We start from the raw sequence: 25033 nt of genomic DNA, 5'->3' as shown, positions 1-25033 counted from the left end.
GATCTGTAGTCAGTGTGGGTGGGTTGAACTGGTGGGTCTTAAGGCAGCTAATTCACAGCTTTCTCGTACTTCCTTTATTGATCACTGTTAATGTAAGAGATGTATATTTTTAACTGCTTTGGTTCCAAAGTGGCTGCAGCTTCACTGAATTAATCAAAATATAGCCCTCCACTTATTTTCTGCAATAAGGATATAGAAACACATAAATTCCTGGAATTTTCTTTTTAAACAATGTATTGCTACTTGAAAATATGACCGATTTATATTAAGAAAAGAGAATGAAGTGATCATCTGCTTCTTTTTTATCCATCTTAACATCAAGCGGCTAATAGTCCTCTTTCCTTCTGGAGTCTGTGGGATAGCTTTCTGTGTGGTTTTCTTTGGGTTACTACATCTAGAACATAGTGAGCAGCAGGTCCCCCCATAGCACCAGTTTTGGGAAACCAAAAAGGGTAACTATTTTCCTGCTGATTGTTATGGTGTTTGCTGCGTAATGTTTGGAGACTTGTAAGTTAATGTTGGATGTGGATGTTGCCCAGATGTAAGACTAAATTTCTTTTTAGTGTTTACTCTTGTGAGAAAACAGTTTTAAGGTATCTCATTATAATTTAATCAAATTTGTACCTAGGGAGAGGCTGGAGGAAACTGTGGAAGTAATGTGTTAAGTTAATCTCTCCAGCTGTAATATTGCAATACAGTGATTCAAATTAATGCCAACTTTTTTTTTGTTTTTAATAGAAGATATCTTGCCTCTTGGTTGTTTTAACAGGCCTTTAATGCCATGTGAACCAAACTGGTAAATACAGATGTTTTAGCTTTTCTCCTTTTTATGCAAGTTTAATATCAAAGTGTTTAAGAAGAATATAACAGAAAGGAAACTGATCCATGCAAATGTGGTGACTTTAGACAAGCAGTAGTCTTTATTTCTATAAGATCCAGAAACAACTTCTTAACATTTCAGGAAATTGCTCTGTCTGAGAAGATCAAATGTTCCCGGGCCAGGTCCTAACCTCACCTACACAACAGCACACAGTGAACTGCATGGAAGAGATTGTTAGTCGACGGAATACTTCATTTACAGAAGCAGAAAGAAGATATCAAAGCATAAATTGCTGGCATACTGAGAATTCAGTACATCTTAGTTTATAGGAGATTTGGGACAGAGATTGTCTCGATTTACTTCTCCCTGTATAGTTTCAGTACGTGAGAAATAATCAACAGGATAGTAACATTTGGTGTTAATTCTTTAGCCTTGATTCTATTAGGCATAGGCAAGTTTTATAACTGAACATGATTTCTATCTGCATTGCTTTCCAAAAATGTTCTTGCCCCACCGAAATTCTACGGTATTGCTAAGAGCTGGGAACAACCTAATTTCAAGTTGAGTGTTCTCCTACAAAAACTTTTAACCCGTTGATAACTTCATTTCCTGTGCAGGAGGGAACATCTTGATGCCTGGATCCAGGGTCTCTGGCATTTGTCTGTGGCTGATATTCAAGAATGCTGCAGCTTGACAAGTGTGCTAAATGAGTGGCAGACTAGCAGGGCAAACCATACCACATACCCTACTGCTTGGAACTGGCTATTCATACTGCTTGGAACTGGCTATTCATACTAGACTGCTGAAATAGCTAAATTGTTGTTTAGCGTATTCCACAATTTAACATGCAAAGTATTTGGTGTCTTCTCATTTTCACAGTCAGAGTCTTATTTTTTTAAGTAACAGGATTAAAGGCATAACTGTAAACCATTTATTTCATTACATCTCTTTCATCGTCATGAAGCTGCTTGGGGAAGGTGGATGAAAATGTCTGTTTCCTCCGTTCATCCAGGCAGCACTGACACAGGATGAATAGTTTTCTAGTAATTCAGAGTGTAGGAGTTGAAACCGAGTTTTGTACACTCATAAAGAGACTGAACAGCTTGGACAAAGAATTGATGGGGCTGAGGCACTGTAGAGCATCTTGGGAATGTGGTGCTTCCTCTTGCACAGGCTTCACTGGGGGAATGTTACTGTAGCCTCTCATTTTTTGAATTAAAGTTCATGTCTGTGCAAGTATAGTATATCCTGTTTTGAGAGCATTAGTTGGAGCGGAAATGTGCGTAGGCCTCAGGTGATCTGCTGATCTCCTGCTGATAGTGGGGTCCAGTGCTCTTGAGTATCTCTTCTTACAGCATATGTGCATTCTTCTCTCTTGCTGTCCCAAAAGTATTTGGGTGGATAAAGTCTTATTATTGAAATGACAGTCTGAAACAGCTGGAAATGTTGAAATCAAAATGCTATTTGAATATCTGTCTTTGGCCTTCATGTTGCTCACATAAAACATTTCACCACAAAATCTGAAAAATGCACCTAATGCAATACGTTTTTAGTGGCAAAGAATTTGATGTGACTCTTGTTATTCATTGTGTGTTTTGGAAGTTTTTTTGTAAGAGCAGAAAGGATGTATTTTCTAAGTCATTCTCTGACATGACAGGTGAGGAGTCGAGGAATCTGTTTTAATAGATAGTTACAAACCTGAGTAATTAAAACTCCACTGGGAACATACAATGCACCAGTTCACAGAATTTTCTTCTGAAAGTCTAATTTGACACCTAAGAACCCTGTTAACACTTTGAAATCTGCATTTTCTATGCTAAACTGTTAATAAGTAAAACACTTTGACTAACAAACATGTTGAGCTTAGTGAAATTTTCATGTATTTTTATTCATCCACAAAACCAAAGAAGATTTTTATGTAGGTGGTCTACTTGCCGGTTGTTGTGATGCTGCATCTGCTGAATTCTCAGCTCCTAGGATAGCAAGGCTTATGCAGTGATGCTTTTTGTGTCCGTCTCCCTTTAATTCTCACTTCCCAGTAACTTTTGAACTCGAAGTTCATTTCAGACAAATTTAACAGGGAGGACTGATCCCGCAGATGGTTGTTTCTTATAACTGGCCGTAAAACAAGCAGTGTGGTAGAGGAGAAGTAGGGAAAGACAACAGTAGGAGGTTTGCTTGTCCTGAACAAACAGCAGACAATCCACATGAAAGACTAAATATTTGAATTCGTTAAGCATGGGAAAAGTTTCACTGAGGTGGGAAAACAACTTTTACTAAAGACTGCAAGCCTGAGAGACAGACCCATTGAAAACCACACAATAGTAATTCCTCTGATTATGGAGGCAGAAGGAAGAACCAAATAGTTCCTTATTCTTAAGATATGTAGAGAAGCTATTCCTGTAAGGCATACTTCCAGGCAGTTATTTCATCCTGTGAGCAGCTAATGATAAAAATGTCTGTTGCTAGGATCTAACCACATAAATGTGATTCTGTGTTGAAAGCTTCTGAAACTGAATTGACATCACATTTGTTAATTTTCTCTTTATATACCTAGCACCACAGTAGCCGTGGTTAACAGGGAAACGAACATTTACAGACCAGAAGATTATAGTTGCCGAAGGATAAACTGGATTTGACTTCATTAGTGCACAAATGATAAGTTTGTGAGGAGTTATTATAGCATTAATCAACTTGATGGATTGGAAATATGACAGAACTGAAGCAGCGTGTAATATTAGTGCCTATTATGCTACAAATTATGTCTTCACCTACATTCATAAGGCAAGAGTCATTGCCATGCATTAAAGATGTTACGCACTTTCTCCTCTTGTGGAGGCATGTGAAATCTCTTCAGCAATTCCTCCTCCTCTCTTCCCCCAAAGGTGTTCTGGTCTCCCTTAGTTGCATGTTTTCACCTTAAAACTAATCAAAGGCGGCTTGGGAGCTGATATTTGAAGTTAGCTTGCACCTTCCGAACCTGGACATCTTATATAGCAGTGTGTATTTAAACTTCTTGCTCCATCAGAAAAAAATATTTCATACTCTAAACATCTTGGAAGAGAGAGAATGAGTAGAAATTGGAAGATACGGGACCGATAGTGAGTGGGTATTTAATTCTTTGATTTCCAGAGGATTGCACAGGCTTTGTGCATGTACCTCCAGTATTGTTGAACATGATCTGCTGCATGCAATTCTGAATGCATGCTGCAGAATATTTTTTATAGAATATGAGTAACAATAGGTGAATCTTCATGTGAAGTTGATTGTTTTAAAATCCAGTCTGTACAGTGATAGCAAAATCAATTATCTTTTATCTGGTCTACGTACAAAGAACTGAAGGCCTTGGTTCAAGACTTGTGAGCACATGTCCACTTCGTCCAAACACGGTCAGAATTGTGACCTCCTTCTGGAGACTATCAGGTGCCAAATGCAGGGGGTATTATTCATCCATTTTCTTAGAACTGCTGAAATTTGGAGTTTAAGGTGTACTAATAACGAAGTCTGAGATTTTCCTGTGGCTGTTTGTCCTTGTTTAATTTACTTGTGAAAAGACATATATTAGTACACAACTAAACTGTGAATGAGTGAATGCAAAGATTTTATACTACCCTTGTCCTTTCCTTCCCTGAAGTTGGGTGTGTGCTTCTGTGTACTAAGACTGTGGGATAAAGACTTCATAACTAACGAAATTAGGGTCAGCAGATACAATTCACAAAAATCTGTATGTGATCAGTAGAATGTGGATGGAAAATTTAAGCCGATAAGGGCAAATAAGTTACAAAACATATTCTACTTGTGTTTTATTTTATAGTATGGATATGGCATGCCTTAGTGGCGTAGACTTGGATTCTGTGTGCCAAGAAGCTGTTATCTCTCTCTCTCTCTCTCTCTCTCTCTCCACAGCTGCATATAGCTTAGTGCCAAGATCAGACTGGAACAGGTGTTTGAATTTCTTGAAATATACCTAGCTCTTTTGTTGGAAAATGAAAAGTTCACTTGATTTTTGTGTGCCTGAAATATTTCAGCCATGTGCTTGTGTAAAAATAGGCCACTTCCAGTTTGGGCCAGAATCCAAGAATTAGATGTAAATCTGACATTTCAGTCTGAAGAGGGTCAGGCAAAAATGGGCCCATGCAATTTGAAGTTTTCCGTACCATTTTGGGCATGTAAAAAGGCTGTTTTCACTGGTTGGCTGGAGTATTTACGAGACCAATGTACCTTCGCGACTTAGTTACTTCTGTAAGTATCTCAGAGTCCGGCACTGATAAGTTTGCTAAAGTATAGTAATAACATTCTTAATTTCCTCATTCCATTTGCTCTTGCAAGACTTCAGTGGACCTGAAGAAATGTATGTTATATAAATTATTTTAAACAGTTAAGGCTGTAGTACCGCAGACACTATCTTAGTCTCTTTTTATTTAAAGAAGTAAATGTACTTCCACCTCAAGAATTTTTACTCCAGGGCAAAACTTTAATGGAGGGGTGTAAAACCAATAACTGCTACAATAAAACATAAAACATTTTTTCATGACACTTAAATGTGATTAGTTGCTTTCTCATGCCCATACTAGTATAGCTTTGATAGGCTCTGTGCCTTAATGTTAGAGGCAGTGACCTTTGCAAAACTGTGTACAGTGTTGTAAGCTTTACAGTTCTATGTGACTTCCATAAAAGTTAATACTTCACGAGTATCCAAAAAGAATGATAGTTAGAAAATTGTGCATTTTTTTTTTCTTTGAGTTCTGAATGCAAAGACACAAAGAATGACCTTACCGAAGCCAGCAGTATATTTCTGTTTGAACCACACATAGTTATTTATAGACATTAGTGCTTTAAAAGAAGTAATTTATGTGATTAGAGCATTGATTTTGTTTACAAATAGTTAGTTTGGGTAGAATGCAAAGTTTGAGTTGGTATTTAAAATAGATTTTTAATCGGACATTAACAAGGAATGTAATGGAGACAAAACAATGATGACCTGTTATCTTAATGCTACTGTTAACAGTAAATCAGTACTGATTATTATTTTTGCCTTCGCATAAATTCAAGTGGTGTATGATTGATGAAGTGCAATGGTTCTCAACTGGAAGATGTGATTGTCTTTTATTTCCTTGCCCTTTTTTTTTTTAACAACTGTTCAACTGTTTTGAACAACTGATGATGCAGTTTTTTAAATGCATATTGACATTCCCATTTTAGGGTTGACCAGTACATAATTTAAAGCAATAGGTAGTCCCAGTCATCCTGGGGGGTAGGTTTCTGACGTGCCCGAGCACCTGGCTTTGTGGGTATTATATAGGACCAGTGAGGACACAACTTTAAAAGGCAGAAAGCTTTTCCATTTCCCCAAAGCATTCTTCACACTTGGTTTGGAGGTTTGTGCCTCTCTCCTCTGTGTCTTTTTGTGTTCTTTCCAGAATTCTTTGTTTAGTACCTTAATAAATACTTGCTCTTGAGAGTGGCCAGAATTGTGATGGGAATGTGCGCAAGGATGTCTTTATGGTGGAGGGAAAACAGCTGCTTTAGCTGCTTGAGAATTACAAGGCCATTCTGTAACATAGCTTGAATTTTAGCTTTTCTTGCAACATTAAATTTTGGGGCTTAGTTTCTGCTCTGTGTTGTCCCTCTGTGAGCGGGAGGGAACTACAGGAGAAGAGAATGACAGTGGGACGTTTTTAGGGCAGGTTAAACCTTGCATCAGCATCTTTGCAGTTTGAGTTCCTGCTCTAGGTAATGTTCATGTTCAGTTAGCATCTGCAAGCACATTGTTGTTTGGCTTAGTTAATTAATTCCTCTTCTTTCCACAGCCGCAGAACCTTGGCCTGAAAATGCTGCATTGTATCAGCAACTGAAAGGTGGGTACACTGGTTTTTGCAATTAATAATTACTTTATTTTTAGAAACACATTAAATATGCACTAAGATAATTAACTGCAAGGAAGCACAGAAACTGTTAAAAGAGTCCTTTGTGTTGTTTGTCTGGTCAGAGGTTTTAGCTACGCTTGCATCTGCCAATATAAACCAGCTATTCATGGCCTATAAGGTCCTTGGTTTATTATTGACTCATTATATTGGCTGCTGTAGGCAGTGTAAAATGATGTGGTTGCAGGCATAGTTGGCAGATTTACTGCACCAATAGCTGAGGCAGCAGATTTTTGAAGTCTTGTGGTAAAGTGGGCTCTCAGTAAAAAGGAACTGTTAAAATGTATAGGCTAGGATGGTTCAGGCTCCCTTTAGCAGCTCTTCATATATCATCAGATCACATTATGGCCCCCATTTGGAGCTCAGCAGCCTGCTACAGTTGTCAGAAGACTGCAAAGTAATGAAGACTAATAGGTAGCAGCCCTAGTCTTCTAAGCATGGAATTTTTATTGCAGTGAACTTGTCATCTTTCTTTTGTGTGACAGACCTAGACACAGTGTGCAATATTAACTGCAAGCTGCTTTTATAGGTTTCTGAATGCTTCTACTTTTTAGCCAGAGGAGTTATGAAGATGCGGTTTTATTTAACTTTGATTAGAAGAAGAGTAATTGGCATAAAACTCAAGCATTTGGTTTTTAGTTGTGAGCATTTTTTATTGTACATTTGTGGTAATGTATGATAAATGCAATTGCATTTGCAGGAGAAATATTCCTGGTATTCTTTTTTTTTTTTTCTTTCTTTTTTTAATATTCATATCACAGGTTTTCTAGTTCAACTGCATAATAATTATATATGTGCTCCTTGTTTTATGCGTAAGAAATGCAACCCAGAATGGCTTACAGTTACAGGTCAGTAGCTAAATGGGCACTGTTTTTTGTAATTGTGTTTTTTGGTTTTTTCTTTCAACAGAGGAACAAATTTTGCTTTCTGATAATGCAGCTTCCCTTGCTGTTCAGGTAAAATGTCATCTTTTCTAAACTAAAGATGTTAATTCCATTATATTGTTTGAATTATTACCTAGCTAAAGTAACTGTATTTAGCTAAATGAATAATTTAAGAATTATTTCTGTCAAAATCAATGACTTATTTCCTGCATCTGATGTGCTTTACATTGTCATTGAAGTGCCAGAGTCTAAAGGACATGAGGATTTTGAGAGTCCTGTATAGAGTGCCGCTACTTGTACTCGTATTTATATTGGTCTGTGTTTGTACAGTATCTGCTTCTCTACCTACTCTGGGAACTGTGCACAGTTCCCATCTTTTGTCACTTGGTATGCTAGTTTGTCTTGTAACATCTTGCATGATGCTTGCTGGTTATTTAATTCTCAAAGCTAATACTGCCCCAAACTCGAGGCATATTTGCTTGATGCTGTGGGCATCAAATCTCTATATGTCTCTGGTAGGTTTTCTCAATTTCATCATGTATACAGAGTTGAGATCCAATGCGGTTTTTAGAAATAGTCCATATAATTGACAAACTTGCATCTCTAATTGACTTAAAAGCACCTCTGTGGTTGCGAAGTCCGTGTAAACTCCATTAACCTGTTAAGTTTAGTAACCCCAAATCTCGAGGGGATGTTTTCCCCATTAGTAGAGAGGGCCTGGCTGTCAGAGTGGTGGTGAGCAGGATGTCTATAAGGTTCCTGTTCTTCTGAGAAACTTTGCTGCTGCTTTGCGTAGTAGGGAGTTGCACTGTTCCCCTGCTTCTTGCTTTTTGTGTGTGGTCTAGCTCGGAGCAGCTAGAGCAAGCAGCCTTTGAGGGCTGTCCAGAAAGGTCACATCTCATTTAGCCAAAGTGGGACACTTGGAGACTGTAACTGACATTACCGGTAAAAAGGTTAGGATCATTTGATCACGGTAAGTACTTCCAGGATCTCTAACTTTTTTCCTCCCAGTCTGGCAATCTAAGAAATACCTCTAAGAGTACATTCTATCACAGCAAGAAGGTACCTTTATCCTTTGCTGGAAAGATGAGTCATCTTTGATACACCAGATAAATAAGGCAGTATTTATTTGTTTGTGCAGTATATTTTATATTGTGCCTCACAGTAATGCAAATAAGTGTTTTTGTTGCTCACTTGATCTTGGTGTTCCTTTTTACTCCAGCAACTGTATTTTTTGTGGTTCTCATGAATTTTCTTACCATCTAACAATACTTATAGGTGTGGCTTGTATTTAAAACAGAAAGAAAAGAAACAACAACATAACCCTAATATTTCCTTTTCTAATGCATCATTTTGCTTTACTGTTTCCAGTCCATTGTTATCCTACACATGTCACTTAGATGATAAATTAACTATAATATATTAAAAATGCTTGTTTTTCTTCAATATTCTCTAGCTGGACAGCTGATAGTAGCCATGACTATAAATATGGCTCTGGTAGATATCTGATCTTAAACTTTATAGAACAATTTTGTATTGGGAAATCATATCTATTTTGAAGAAACTGTGTAACATGGTTGTGACTGCGAAAGAATAGCTATCCTTGGTGTCTTTGATCCATTTTGAAATGATACTAGGGTCTGTAGGTATCTATTACTAGCTTAGTGATCCGAAAGCTTTAAATATACTCGTGTGTTTTGCATAAGGAAATTGGCGAGTTCCTTTGTTTTAGAAATTACTTTTTATTCTGATGAGAGCCTGTTTATCTTTTTACTGGATATCTTTTTGCTGGTGTTTTTTTTTTTGGGGGGGGGGGGGGAGGGGGCGGCATTCTTTTCCTGAGGAAGAAATAGGAAATGGGGCATAGGAGGAGAAATAGGAGCTGCTACCTGGAACTTTTTTCCCCACTATTGCCATTCCTTTTCCCCCTGTTACTGATTTGGGGCACATGAGTATTACCAGAGCAGATACATAGCTTGTTCGTGGCTTGTTGAACTTCCATGTGGTGAAAACACATCAGAATTTTGAGTCCCTCTGATCAAAAGAGCATGTGGAGTCAGCTGCCATCAAAACTTTAAGAAACATGGTTCACAACAAGATTCTAAATGTGCTGCAACTGGTCTTTGAGATCTTTCTCAAAATCTCCTTACAGCACCTCTTCATAACGGTGCTCTGGGGTAGCTCTCAGAGGACATGTATGCAGGTAGCTACATGTGAAATAAAGAATAAAATCCAATGCCATAGTAATTAGTGAGAGTAAAAGTTGACTGTTTTAAAATTCACAACCCTGCAACACAGATGGCATTTCATGTGCCTCTTGTCAACAGAGCAGATCAAGCAGACAGCAAAGCAGGTTACTCTCAATGTAGGTGTAACAGACTGTTGCAGGCATTTTATTTGAATTAATGAGTAGTGAGGGCTGCGGATTGAACATAGGAAGTTGGTTGAGTCTTGCTGTTTTAATAATCATTGGACTTATGACTTCTCATTGTGCAATGAAATCAAGACTCCTGACTATAGCTGCATGTCAGATAAGAGAGTGCAGGACAGAGTCTTCTGGGAATTGCTAAGTAACTGTGCTGGTGCCTTCAATAGTTAAAATCCAACCCAACCAACCAAAAAAAAAATCCCTCATCTTGTGGGACCTCTCTGCTGATTCTGGTAGGTTTTTGTTGTTGTTGTTTGTTTTTTATTTCCTCTTCTGCCCACTGTTCTTGGAAACAGACTAAATTAACAATTCCTTTGTCTTTTACTAGGTTCAGATTCTTTATATTTGCTGAAAATGCAACATAACTTCAAATGAGCTAGTGCATTATCTCTGGTACATCTTGGTGTTTGCACTCCTTGTTTGTTAACTTGAAGTAGTGTATTATACAGTCCTGTTGAAAGTGAAGCCCATTTGATCTTCAGCTGCAAAATCTTGATATTGAATGAAGTTTTATTTTCAGTGCAAAGGAATTAAAATCAAGGGAAAAGACTAACCAGTAATGATTATCTAGCTACAGGAAAGAAAATGTTGTATGTAGAATGAAGGCTCTGTTCTTCTTGTGAGATGTTCAGCCCTGTTCCGGTTGAAGTTAGTGAAGACACATGCACCTCCTGGGTAACATGACTCATGGTTAAAACCATTCTCCGCTTACCTATTGTACAGCTTCCATTATATAGTGTTCCTGCTTATCAGACTTACCATAGTAAAAAAAGCCACCAGAAACCAGAAGCGAATACACAACTATATTTCAATAACAAAACAACTCCACAACTTCAAGGAGGGAAAAATAGTGTTTTAAATGGATTAAAACTGAATTACCACAGGAGACTATATTTCAGTCTGAAGCAGAGAGCCTGTCCAGGCCCTGTGTCCCTACTGATGCTCGGTGCAGGTAAAGCCTTTTTGTTTAGTGCCTGGGTGGACGTAGTGTGCTGAATAGGAGGGAGGGGGTTAATACAGCTGTGCTGTGCCAGGCCTCTTGCCTCAAATGACAGAGCGGAGCATCTCTGTGCACTGTTCCAACTTGTAGGGAGGAAGAATGTGGATGTTGAGGCTGCCTCTGTTATTACAGGTTCTTCTGAAATCTTTATGCAGGTAGTCTCAGATTCTTGCTTAAAAGGCTGTCTAAAATGTTCAGGATTGTGGAAATTCTCATAGCTATCCTGAGGTTATAGAGCCTGCAGCTCATTATGTTAAGATATGTATTAATTGCTTATGCAATTGATGTCCTTGTAAATGGTCTTAATACATTCCAGGAAAGTGCATTTAGAATTGTCTGTTCTTAGTCCTGAATGACAGAAGGATGTTTGGGCAATTTAAAATTGTGTTACACAGACCAACTGCTTATTTACTTCAACAAGTAATCAAATAAATGTGTAAATCATGCATGATTAATTGCCCTCGACAGATTTGTGTTGTTTTTTGGTTGTTTTTTTTTTTTTTTCCTTTTTAGCGGGGGGTGTGTGTGTATGAATTGTGGTTTGGTTTTTCTCTAAACAAAACATTAGCAGAAATTTGAACTTGTTGCTAAGGCTTGAACAAAGGCTTAGTACTGAAATGAAAATCTGACAATCTCTTTTTTAAAGAGAATAAAAACTGGGATTCTTCATGATGAGAAGTGCAGTATCAACATAATCAATCTAGCAGCATTGCGTTGTAGCTGAAAACATGCTTAAATCCCAAGCCATACAGGTACTGTTTGTGAGTGAAACATCTTTCATATAGTTCTAAGATGAAATTACCCCTGAATGAATAGCATCTTCATTTATCTTCAAAACCTCTGTGCTACCAGTGAATCTACTCTTTCCACATTCTACAACAAGAATTACATTATACCATTAGAGCAGTGTTGTGCTGCAGTGTAAAATAGATTGTTTTGGAGAATGAACGTGGCTTTGCTATAAATTACGTTCACAGGTACAAAGGAATTTGTTATTTTGTTTAAAATAGTCACAAATATAATTAAGCTCTTAATTTATGTTAAACTACAAATGTGGCCATTACCATAACTGGATTAGGAATTTAATCTGTCACTCAAAGAATGATACTGAACAGTTTTCATTTATAACCTTAGACACACTATTTCAGTTACAGGGTCTGCAGCTGTTTGATATGAAAACTGAATTATTCTGTAGATTTGTTCATGGTTTTTAATTTTAAAATGTGTTCCTGCAATAAAGTAGAGAATAACTCTTTAGTTGTCATCACATATTGTCCTTTGTATGCTCATGAAATAATGTAAAAATGAAAACAGAAAACGCCTTTCACTCTTTCTTCACAACAGTATTGTGCGAGTGCTTTTAGAAGTGCTGCTGAATAAGAGATGGCTTGGAATGGCTCGTTCTTTATTAAAAACTAATCATGACTATATCTTCTTCAAATGAAGCCTGGAGTGTGCCATCTGAAAATAGTGTTCCTCATGTGGGGACGTAAGTTGTGAACTATTTGAGTCTTGGCATAAGTAATTTCATTCTTGCCTCTGATCTCAGAAACTGCAATCTGGATATGATTTACATCAAGTTGTAACTCATTTTTAATGAGTATATGTGTTTGCTCATGTGTATTATTCTGAGAGGGGACTGGCGGGGAAGAGGAGAGCGTTGTGATGGAGTTCTGACAGGGCGATTCGCTGCCTGATGTGTGTTATGTTTCCAACTGACAGTGTCCAAACAGCCCTTCCCTAGCTGGGGAGGGCAGAGAGGAAGGGAGAGCAAGAGTAAAAATGGCACCTAAAACAATTAACTGTAGGAATAAATACAAAACTGCCCCCTCCCTTCTCCTATTCCTTCCCATTGTATTTCATGCACAGTCATTTTCCATCCTTGTCATCATAGGAGGACACAATGGCATCACTTTCTTGTATTGTTTCGAGGGCGGCAGCAGCACCGGAGATGGGAATGTCAGTTGTGTGGGAAGAGGAGGAAGGGGAGGGTGGGGTGAGTTGCCCTGTGGCTGGCTGTGGTTTCTGGGCTCTGGGCTTTTGAACTGTGCTAAAGCAGCCCAAAGGGGATTGCTCTGATAATTTTTTTTAGATAATTGAAATCCAATGTACTACCTAAATTTTGAATTTGAAATTGGGCAGGCTATAAGAGAACAAAACAAGCCTTAAGTTGATTGTGTCCTTTAAGCAACACTGTTGTTGTAAATGTACTCTGTAATTCTGGCAGGAGGTGTCACCTGCCACAATTGAAATGAATGATAGGCATAAGATTGTTGATTAATTTTGTAGCAAGTGTCACCTCAAAGCCTTCCTATCAGCCCTTTTCACATAGCTGCTGATACTTCGTTCTCTCACAGCAAAAATATGAACTGGCTTGTTCCGTGCTGACTTTGAAAACAGAGTGGCTCATGCTACTACTCTGTGGGAGAAGGCGGCAGTGCAATGCAAACCGTAGTCCTGTGTGGATCAACGTGCAGTAGGGCAGGAAAGGTACCGAGAGGCTTCTCCATGCTTTTTCTTCAATTCGTTGTCCTCACTCCCACACTCTTTCTTCCCTAGTCTATAACAGTAAATATTGGGAGGGCAGGGAAGTACAGGCATAATTCATCTGGTGGTACCTTTTTTCCTCCCTCTCCTCTGTTTCTCCTCGTGGGCTTGCAGCAGCTCTCCACCTCCCTGTCTACAGCAAAATCTTCTATTAAAAACAAGGTGCACAGAAGCAGTAGCAACTTTGTAGACTCGGTGCTTTCAGTCTGCAAGAAGAGAGGTGGCATTGCTAAAAATATATTGTTCACGTTTCTCCCTTCCCAGGTGCCAGAAGAGTAGGTGATGCTACAGGTAGAGAGGCTGGAAGAGCATGAGAAGGGGAGACTGTTAGCCTGCAGGGAAGAAAGACAGAGCATGCATGGGAGAGAAGCTGACAGACCCTATTAAGCCAAATCTTTATTTTTTAATACCTTTATCTGTTTCTCACATTAACCTCATCCAAAGAAAGGACACACTTTGTTCCAGAAATAACTTAGAGAAAAGTTTTTGTAGCAGACATTATATTGAACATAAGTTACTAAACTGGACAGCTTTCCAGATGTCTGCTTCAGTCATTGACCAATGCTGATACTGCACAAGAAATCGGGCCCCTGTTTTTAAAATTACAGAAATGCAAATAATCAGTGGAACATATGGATAAAGGAGGCACTCCTGCTGATGCCAGGGGAATAAACTCAGTTCTTCCCAATCTGAGATTTCATTACCCTTGTTTTATGCTGCATTAACTAGTATGAGCCATGAAATTACTCATTCCTTTTAAAAGCCTGAGCATTTTGGTTTGATGTCCTTCAGTTGTAGTGAATTCTGTATATTTATGCTTGAATGAAGTTTCCTTTATTTGTATAAAGTCTATTGGGCAGTTATCGCTTGATCTTCTGTAACATGGCCAAGGGGAAATAAGAATGTTAATCCCTCCTCTCTATGAATTGATCCAAATAGTTAACTCATTGGATAGGTATTAAGCATAAAAAAAAAGTTTATCCTTTCCAGTAGGAATTCAGTTTTCCTTTCCCTGCTTAGAGTTTGTTTGGAAGAGTTGTTTTCAAAGTATCAATAAACATTTTCAGTGACCATCTTTACAATTACTTTGGAGCAGAAAACTTCAGATGAAGTAACGTGTACCAGTTTTACTACAGACATAAGAGCTAATTTTTTTTTCTTATTCTGAAGAACTGCAACTGCTGTAGTATTATTGCGTGAGAACCCTAGGTGCTGGAGGAGATCCGCGTTGTGGTCTACAATAGTCACCCTGTTCATTCTGTGCTAGTACGTTTTTTTTTTTTCCCAGAGGAGAAGTGAGCGGAAAATTTAATGCTGTTCTTTGGAATTACAAGCATCTTTGCAAGGCATGACAGTTAGGCTGTGCTCAGTTAAGTGTCTTGTTTCTAATTTTTCTGTTACCGTCTTGCTTACCATTTTTAGGTGAATTTTCACAAGGGCTTGATTGACTGGCTTATGTGCCACTTGGAATTCAGTTGGCCCCTTTCAGTCCCTTTTTAAATTGATCAGCCAAATTTATGATATTAACAATAATCTCTGATGTACTAGAATAAGCCTGGGCCCTTGATCTTTCAGATTGCTCAGCTGTTGATGCTGTGTCTTTGAAGAGGTGTTGATATCTTCATAAATCTCAGCAGAACTGCACTGGGGTGCTTTCAGCCTTCAATCTCTCGCCCTTCACTCCAAAAGCACTCAGAGGAGCTGAGCTCAGTCCCATTTGCTGTTGGTTTCACAAGAAAAGCAAGGGTTTAGTTGCCTGCTGAAATTATGTATGTGCGGTACCCAAAGGGAAACAAGATGCTCTCAGCTGGAATAGTCAGTGTTCCACTGCATCTTTTATCAGAGTTGGAAGCCATGGCGGTCTGATACCATCTGCACACCAAATGTGCTGGTTCTTGACATTCTCCATGAGTGGTCAAAAAGGGAACAAATCTCCCTTGATCACTGAGCTAAAGCATTAAATGGGATGAAGACTCACAAAAATTGCTGCTTTGTCCTATATTCTCTCTGTAGGATTTATTTGATCTGTGCCAATTTCAACTATTTTGGTTCATGCCACTTACTGTCTAACATCAGTTATTGTCTAAAATCTAATTTATCTAATTGAATGCATCAGAAAAAAAATTGAGGTTTTCTGGCAGTGGATACTTATAAGAATGCATTGGTCACGATCCTTGACCATCTCTTTTTCTAAAAGAAACCATAATTTCCATAAATATGAAATGCATTTACTGTGCTAGAAAAGTCAAGCACACCTGTGTTGTTAGTACTAATAATTTCCAAAGCCTGTCAGTCACATCAATGAAAGAATGTAAATACTCTCACAGCAATGCAAATTGTAAGGCTTATTTCCTAGGCTGAGCCCTCATAGTTTGGGATAGTACTGTCTGCTCTTATCAGTTGACATGTATTTTTAGTCAACTTGAAGGCTATCCAGTGGACCATTAGTTTAAGCTGGATCAAGAAATGAATGCTGGCCTACTTCTCTAGGTAATGATTAGTTCAGAAGTGTAGATCCAGTAAGGATTAAACTTCTCTCTTATTGTGGAGCTTTCCTTCACTTTCCTGCAGAACAATATTTAAGGAGCACTTGAAATTGAATAGGTCATGCTTTGGGTACAAATTCCAGCTCCACATACTGGTCTTTAGTTCCCTGGGCTTCTATCTTTTTAAAGACATAATAGCAGTTTTTAGTTTTTTTTTTTTTAGGTTTATTGTATGGCATTAAATGATTTTGTCTTCAGCATTTTTGCTGTTCTGTTTTCTCTTGTTTTTGTATTTTCATTACTATTTCAGCACTCATATAAAGCTGATCCCAATTACAGACAAAGGCTGAAGTGGAATAGGTGTTGGCACGTGGATGTGGAAGGGGGTTGCTGGAACAGGCCGTGTAAGGCTGCTGGAGAGGCAGCTCCAGTGGTCAGTGTTTCTGAACCTCGCAGGAGGACTGCTGGGGTGAGCACAGAACCAGATGGATTTACCCAATTTTAATCTTGAATCACTCTTCAGTTTCTCAAACTCAGTTCTCGTCTCCCATCTACAAGATGTTCATCAGAACTGGAGATGACTATTCCAAGAAAGTTTTCTCAGGTTTTTGGTTTGGTGTTTACTTCAGGGTTTCTTTTTTTTTTCTTTAAACCTCACTGAGGGTAGACTGACTTATTTCTAAGCTTTCTAGAATCTGCTCTTTATTATGCAGAGCAGTGAACATTTTTATTTAGTTAATATTTGTTCCCACATTAGAGCTCAATTCTAGTTCAACCTCCTCTCTCCTCTTTTCTTTACAAAGTGCAAAAAAGGCACATGGACCCAGTGTGTTTGCATTTCCAAGATGCTGAAATGGCAACATATTCTCGATCCCCTTTGCACAAGGCCAGAGACTGAGGTAGAATTTCCCTGCCAAATGTAATAAAGGTTGATGTTCCTTGTTCTGTGGATGTTTATTGAGGAGAAGGAGAGAGAGAAAGGTTTTGATGGAATTTAGTTCAGGTTTTTGATGGAAACTTGGCTGAACTCTTTACACTGAAAAGATTTTATTTATAGTTTAGCATCTATGCTAAGGACTGTTTTTCACAGTCACAAACTGTGTTTTTGGTAGAAACCTTGTACTATATGGGAGCCAATGTACAATACAATGTACAGTAGGCAATAATTTGCTGAAGCAACTCATGTAACCTAAGTGTTCTGTGCCAGCATGTCTCATTTTTGACACGCTGATATGAGAAAGTAAAAATAGTTGTCTGATTCACCTCCTTTTGCTTAAATGTGTCTCTGCACTTACAAGCTTTTCAGTTATTCATGTGTTGCCCTAACTCCAGTGCAGTTCAGACTTTTTTTCTTCTGAACTTGCAGTGAGAATAGTACATGGCAGTTCCAAAATTAATCTCTAGCTTAATGCAGAATTGCAGAGTTAATTTAGTGTCTTACTGAGAAGGAAATTCATTTGGTAAGCCTAGACCAAATGAAACTTCACATATTTTTGAGATGAAATTCAACAGCTAAGGATTAAGTAATATGGTACAAATTCATTCCACTCCTCCCACCCAAAGATGAAATTCTTTGAAGCTGTTGTTTGATACCATCGGTTCCACTACAGTACTGTTGAGATGTTAGGTACTGGTAGAGCTTTCAGAAGAACCAAGTATGTGTACCAGTTGAGTTAGAGTGCATGTTTTTGGTGGGTTACACCGTGTCCAGCAATGGTGGAGGAGTATGTATTTAATCTAAACTAAAGTCTCTGCATTCTTGTCTCTTAGCTATTTCCAAAAAAGTTGCATGTGAAGCCCCAGTTTGGGCAGAAAACGTGATGCATATAGCAGTAGCTGGAACAGTCTGGACATTGCTAGATCCTACAGAGCCAGCAAGCAAAGGAAGAGATCTAGGACTGAGACAGACCGATGTCTTAAATTCCTGTTTAAGAATTGGTCCTTTGGGTATTACTGTTTGCATGGAGTTTGGGATGCTAAGACAGGAAGAGCATTGATTTTTGGTGGACTCTGGTGGACGCACAGACTGAGAAAGTGGGGTTGTGTCAAATGTGGCCAGTGCCCTGTATTTTCTTTGGATCATAGTTGCTCCATTAAGCGGTGATAGAGGTTCTGGTTGGAATGAGGTTTTGGCACTCTAGAGACCAGTTTATTGCTAAGTAGTGCAGGACTTGCAGTATTTGGCTGATGTTGACCATGACTAGTTCTCTCTCTCTCTCTCTCTCTCTCTCTCTGCTCCCAAGCAGCTCGTTAAATTAGAGTTAGGCTGAGGAAATCAAAAGATGTAGAAACCCATGTTTGTGGTGGGTTTTGCAGGGCCTCTACAGTTCTGAGGTGGGCTCTCATCAGCCGTAATTAGTATCTTGCTTAGCAGCTTGCGACCGTAGTTCCTTGCTTTAAATTGGGATTTGGGTTTGAGTTAGGTCATCTAAACCTGCAAGAGCCAAGTGTCGTAATGGACTGTGCAGTTCTTGGATTTGGTTGGAAAAGGACCAAAGCTTTTGGCTTTTTTCCCCGGGATATAGTTAGTATCAGTGCTTGGATTAGGGTTTGGGAATAAAGGACTTGAAGAGTGCAGGGGAAAGGAGAGGGGCTGTTTGGGTTATTTTTGTTTGCTCTGTGGGTACTACAGAAGCCACAAAGTTAGGAACAGGGCTGATGCCAATGTTAGTTCCTGCCTTGCGGTCTCATTTAGTGCAGAGATGAGCAATCTCAAGGTTAAGGTTTGGGTTACTTTGATGTCTATGATTAGGGTCTGAGCATCTAAAGCTGTAAGCATGCAGCTTACTGCCAGATCCAGCAAACTGAAGAGCTAGGAGGAAGCTCATGTAGAAAGTGCCAAGTTACAGCAGCAGTTTTCTTCATGGTGGTAGCCTTCTTGGTGTAGGCTTTTTTAACCTCAAGCCACTGTGTGGTAAAATAATAAATAGGTTTAATTTTGGAATATGGAATTCTGACCTGCCTAATTGCAAAGACAAAATGAATGCTAGGACTTCAGCTGAGTTGTGAGAGACTCTAGAGGTTTAAGAAGTTCCTTATTTGCCACATCCTGTCCAAATTGCAAGTATTTTTCTTGATATTTTTCTATTTCAACAGAAACACACTAAGGATTTTGTGGTGATGGCAGGTGCCGACAAAAGTCAGTATCCTACTGAGTATGCTTTGGATCTAAGGTTACAGATAGAAACAGTAAATCGATCACTTATGCACTCCATGATTCACGTAAATTACAGATAATAAATACTTCCTCCCAAAGCAGACTTGTGCTCTGACAGTATGATAGAGCAAAACTTCTGGCAGCTATTGTAAATGTAATGTGGGAAGGCGCTATATGTGTTTGCTGTGTTACACAATGTGAACTTGGTTAGCCAGCTTTAGCCAGAAGAAGCAAGTACTATGGTTCTCAGGAGGGGCAAAATGTCACTTAATTTTGTACAGCCACAGCACTAATTGTGTCTGTCAGATACTGCTTCTTTGCTCATCTTGAAGAAAAACAGTAAAAGTAGATGAAATTTCATTAGAAGAATTCCAGTCAATGACTGGATAATGAACAGATGTCTAAGGAAGTTAGAAAATCTTGTTTTTCTTTAACCTACCCTTCTTTCTTCCTAAAAGCAGTATGTAAGGAGCTATACTTCCTAAGCGTGTGCTAAGAACTAGCTAAAACATAGTCAAATGTATTGAGAATAACACGCTTATTTGTCACTGGTGTATTAATGCTTTTTAAATGTGACTCTTTGTTTCCAGGCCTTTTTGCAAATGTGCAATCTGCCAATCCGGGTGGTTTGCAGGGCAAATGCCGAGTACATGTCCCCATCTGGTAAGTGTGGCCTTCATTAAGATTACTACGTTATACCTCCATTTTGATACCATGGCAACTGCGCCTTGTCTTGCTGATAACAGTCGGTCAGTGCTACCGTGTGTGGGTTGCCTTCCCCCCTCCTCTCCAGCGCAGTTTCTCCTCTACACAATTAAAACAGTCAAATGCAAAGTAACGTTGGCACAATGTGTAACCGTGCCTGTGACTGCAGTACCTATATATAGCAGTCAGATAGTTAAATGCCTGGCAGACATTCTGTAAAACGCCTGAGAGTAGTTGTGTCCTGAAGCAGAAAGACTTAGATTTCCAAAAGTGGCTTTATTCTGCATCCAGGGAATATTCCAGTGAATGCTGTTATATTTTCCCATTGCTGGGGTGAGACAACACCAGAGGAGTATCTTTTGTTACCCTGTCTGGAAGATGATTGCCAGGATGTTGATACAGGAGAAGACTGAAGGGTGCATCGTCACTGTCAGGGGTGACAGGTGATTTTAAATCTTCCTCTGATCCATGAGACCGGAAAAAAAATCTAAACCCACCAACAATAAGTATCAGAAGGGTACAGAGTCAACCTTCTGCTGGAGTTGACTGGTTGCCTAAAAACCTCCAGAGGCTGGCTCCAGAAGGTTGCCTAAAAATCAGAGAGAATTGCTGAATGCAGGGCGCAAAAGTCTGGTAATCCTTGCACTCCTCCTCAGATTTTCATTGTGTGAGAAGATACTTATTTACTGATTACTTGGCTTTGGCTGATGCCTGCCACATGGAAGTGCCTGTCAGTATATGCCTGCCAACTCTATGGATTCTGCTGCTGCTACTGATATTTCAGTCAAAGAAGCTGGAATTGTGCTATTTAAAAAAAAACAACCAAACAAAAAAAAACCCCAAAAACCAGTTGCTGGGCAGCAGTGAAAGTACAGCAAAATATGGAGGTATATAAATTATTCGTTAGTAAGTAAAGGCAGCTTTGAAATGCTGAATCCGTGCACAGAGGAGCATCTTGCACGCACAGGAGTAGGGCTGGTGACAGTTGCATACTCTCTCTTCTCTGCCACCCGCACCCCATGCCCCTGATGTTATAATGTGGATCTGAACCTTTCCTTCCTTCTGCTGAAAACAAGGAGCACAAGGGGGAAAATGATACTGCTTCAGTTTTAACTGTAGGTAGAAATACATGTGCTCTTTTTGCCCTTACTCCTGGAGTTCTTGTTTTTATTTACTTTCCCCATTTCCTTTCTTTATAATATTTTGATTGTTTCATGATAATTCAGAGGAGGTTTTCATTTGTTCCCTTCTCCCTCCCCACCTCCCTCTGTCTGACAGCAGCAGCAGACAGATCTGCATCTCATCGTTTTGGGGGGATGGTTGTTTATCTCATAGTCGCTGTAATGACGAAATCCATTCTGAGGGAGTCAAAAGCAGAATACCAAAAGATTGTCTTGGTGTGTGAAGTACAGTCTGACTGAAACCGCTGAATTCTGCAGCTCAGAGAGGTCTGCGTTTCCTTCTGCAACAAGCAGCGTATGGATGCAGATGAAGCCTTTGTTGGTGTGATGCACTTCATTTATTACCCTTAGGCTGATCGAGCCAGTGAGAAGTGAATCTCATGATAAAAACCATGACTGAATCTGGTGTTAGCATGAACTGTGTTTGAGCTAGGCTGAACAGTAGGTTTTTTGTGTTTCAGTGAAAAGAGTGAATGTGTTGCTAATAAGATATTTGGAGACAGGCAGGTACTGATCTTGCTCTTTGGGCTGTCTATCGAGAGCAGAGTTTGCCCACAGCGAGAGGCGGGAACGTAAGTGTGCTGTGCCCCACTGCATGGGGCAGGCTCGTTTACTGCCTTTGGGCATGAGCATGTTCTCAGTAATACAAAACATCCAGGATTTATCTCCATTTTATGGACGATTGCAATCATGTAAGTAATCCTACAAGATTTAGTCTTAAATTTAAGGTTGATGTTTGTCAATTGCATTTGGAGGAAGATTTTCAGAATGACCAATGTGCTTTGGGTGGACTGGAGCAGGAGCCCTCAGCTTCACATGTTGAGAGCTGGGAAAAAGGGGCATAAGGCAACTTCTGTCATTCTTTGTGGCTTGCTGTGTAACAGGGCTTCCTCTTGTATCTCTGCCTGCCTTAAAGCTTTGGCTCAGTTCTGCATCTAAGAAAAGTTACCAAGCAGAGAAGGTGGTGCATACAGACTTGGGAGCCCTTCACCCCCCAACAAGTTCCACCAGTGACACAGTCATTTCCCAGTCTCCTTTTGAGGACTGGCTGTTTTTAGCCCTGCTCCAAGCTGGACCCTCAGGGCTCAGCTTCATAGACTGAATGTTGAGCCTTACTAGTATTAAGCTTTAACTCCATTTTGCTTCCATGATGATCAAGAACCTCCTTCCCCCTCCCAGCCCCCAGATCGTGAAGCTGTGGGTCTCATACTGACAACCTGTTCCTGACCCCAGGACCATGGGGGCTCAAAAATGCCAGCTCACAACTGGAGGGTGAAGACTGGGGCAGCCAACAGGAGCCAGCTGGCCCAGTTGTTGGAAATCTGAAGGACTGGAGGAGGGAGAGTCAAGACCCTGCTTGCTGAGTGTGCATTTGCACTTCCCCCTGCTTGCTTTTCTGGGCACAGTGCCACATCTCCCATCATCCTTTCAGCAGCCCTTTCCCCGCCAGTGGGTTGGAAGGGAGGGTGGGAACGCGTTGTGTCGTAAAACTAGCCAAGGGCTCTGTCTGCTTTCCTGGGATTTCCCAGCTGTACTTCAGAGAAACATTGAAGTAAGTCTTTCCAGCAAAGCAAAATTCATTATTAAAACACAAGTTGATAGATCTCACTTAATAACTTTGAAATCCACAATTGCAAGTATTGCATGTAGAAGAGGTTCAGGAGGAGGAAGATCAGGAGGAAGATGTTTGTTAGTACAAAAGTTTGGTGGGTGAGCTGTGTTAGAGCTTTACTTCTGCTCATTTGAACAAAACCACTGATGTTCAGGTGTACCTGCAATATTTAATTGCTTTGAAAATTGGAAATGATGTTTTACATGTATAAAAACCTCTTACTAAAATATATTTCTCATTTTACAGGCAAAGTACCCTTTATTCATGTGGGAAATCAAGTCGTATCTGAACTTGGGCCCATAGTCCAGTTTGTAAAAGCCAAGGTAGTAATAGTACATTGTTTTCATCAACTACTGAATAGCATGTTAATCCTGCTTCGCATTGTGCTGATTTGGTGTGCTCTTCTGGAATGTTACTTAATTTGTTAAAACAGTGTAGAAATCTAGTGCTGTTTTAAAAGAAAGATATCCTGGAATAGGAGTTTGTTGAGGTGGAAATGTTTTTCTTTGACATGGACTCAAATTCTGGAAGTAAATTCTATGTGGGATAGCTGCATACCAGTGCCAGTTTCTGAGACTGTTTTTCTATGTGCCCTGTCTCTGGGTCTCAGAGCTCTTAAAAACAGAACTGACTGCTTTAAATCTTGAAGTGTCAGATACTGTTTAAATTTGCCTTTGCCTCCCCCCCGTCCCCTCCCGCCCCATATTTTTAAAAACATTGTCTTTTCACTGTGCAGTTGATAAAGCTGTATCACAGATGTAAACTTGTGTTTACTTCTTGCCACAGAGAACAGTAACCAGGAGGCTATGTGCTCAAACAGTGTTCACTGATAACTGATACTAGGCTACATTTCTTGTGGATTAGCTATATTACATAATGATGATTTATTTTTTAATTCTAAAGGACACTGTATGTAAAAATAGCATATGTAATTTGTTATTGAACTATGTAAGAGATCAGGATCTGAGCCAAAGCTCACTGACTTCAAAGGTCCTTGGGTCAGGCATTGCTGAATATTCCAATATCCTTTCTTACATGTGTGCCTTTTTTTTTTTTCTTTTCCCCATTAGGGCCATTCTCTCAGTGATGGGTTGGATGAAGTCCAAAAAGCTGAGATGAAAGCCTACATGGAATTAGTCAATAATATGCTCTTGACAGCAGAGGTACAGCAAACCATAGTAACTCCACACACTTACATAAGTGATTATAGGCAAGAAAGCTTTAGCATTTTTCCCTATATTGGAAATACTGCTTGTTCTTAGATTAGGTCATCAACTTTTGAGGTGAAGGGAGGCAGGAATAAATTCTCTGTACCCTAAGGATTGCTTGCTGAGATGTTCCCGTAGACACAAGCCACAGGTATGGTTTCCCTGACCTACCTGAAGCGTGTCACGTGGCTGTAGAAGTAACCGATTTCCACAGATGGAAAATGCCGGTGGCTCCTGGGATCCTACCCCACCCCACAGCTGGCCAGGCACCCTGCTGTCACCTTCCACGGTGTGCGTGCTCATGCGCCTAGTGGGAGGCTGGGATCCCCTGTGGTTCACGTCCGTGGCCAGTGAACGTGGTACAATCCCAGCTCAGGAACAGCATTGGAAATGCTGGCAAGCTGCAGGTGGCTGAGGGCTGGTAACCTGTGCGCTGAGTCGTGTGTGGCATGGGCAACGGGAGCGAGCCTTCAGTCTCTGCTTGGTCCTGGTGCTGGCAAAGTAAGAACTCGCAACGGGGCTTTTTCCTTCCAGTTTTAATTTTTTTTCTACATTCAGAGGTCTACAGAAAGAATTAAATGGAAATTTAATCTAATACAGAAAAGAAAATTCTACTAGTGAGAAATGATTGTCTCTGTATTCTCCTTTATTAGAAAGTTTTAGTAAGTGTTCTTTCTGTTCCTAGCTCTATCTCCAGTGGTGTGATGATGTTACAGTAGAGGAGGTGAGTGGTTCTGCAGCATTTATCTTAATTAAAATTTAATGAGAAAACACTTTTGCTCACAATTGCAAGTCCCTACTCATAAATGAAACATTGAGGTTTATACCATTAATGATACAGTCTTTTCACTTTAATTTCGCTTGCATATACATTTTAGGGAAGTTGTGTCATTACTGGAGGTAGCTGACTGCAAAACAGATACGGGTTTTGTATATGTTTCTGAAGTAATAGTTTTAAATGGTTATGCTGCAAACTATAAATTCTGTGCAAATAATTACAGCATATCACACAACTCGCTTTCTCTTTTACAGCTCCCTTTCTGATAGAAATATGTGAATATTAGCTATTTTGTGCGTAGAG

General features: G+C 39.6%; 1 protein-coding gene across 4 annotated transcripts in view; it reads left to right on the top strand.

Annotated features, from left to right (window-relative positions):
- MTX2 (metaxin 2) overlaps positions 1-25033 on the top strand; it is a 35926-nt gene that overhangs the window by 7459 nt on the left and 3434 nt on the right. For 2 of the 4 annotated variants that reach the window (XM_075511412.1, XM_075511410.1), the window contains 8 exons: positions 6631-6678; positions 7654-7700; positions 14892-14972; positions 16400-16558; positions 19837-19909; positions 22991-23067; positions 23815-23907; positions 24638-24676. In XM_075511412.1, the coding sequence (XP_075367527.1) occupies positions 14952-14972; positions 16400-16558; positions 19837-19909; positions 22991-23067; positions 23815-23907; positions 24638-24676 (462 nt within the window). In that variant the 5' untranslated portion in view covers positions 6631-6678; positions 7654-7700; positions 14892-14951. Of the gene's footprint in view, positions 1-6630; positions 6679-7653; positions 7701-14891; positions 14973-16399; positions 16559-19836; positions 19910-22990; positions 23068-23814; positions 23908-24637; positions 24677-25033 lie in introns of those variants that run through there. The other 2 variants (XM_075511413.1, XM_075511411.1) reach the window with 2 other exon arrangements.

This window comes from Mycteria americana, chromosome 9 (assembly GCF_035582795.1).
Source record: "Mycteria americana isolate JAX WOST 10 ecotype Jacksonville Zoo and Gardens chromosome 9, USCA_MyAme_1.0, whole genome shotgun sequence".
In the NCBI taxonomy this organism is placed as follows: Eukaryota; Metazoa; Chordata; class Aves; order Ciconiiformes; family Ciconiidae; genus Mycteria; species Mycteria americana.
This window is presented reverse-complemented; position numbering and strand designations above follow the sequence as displayed.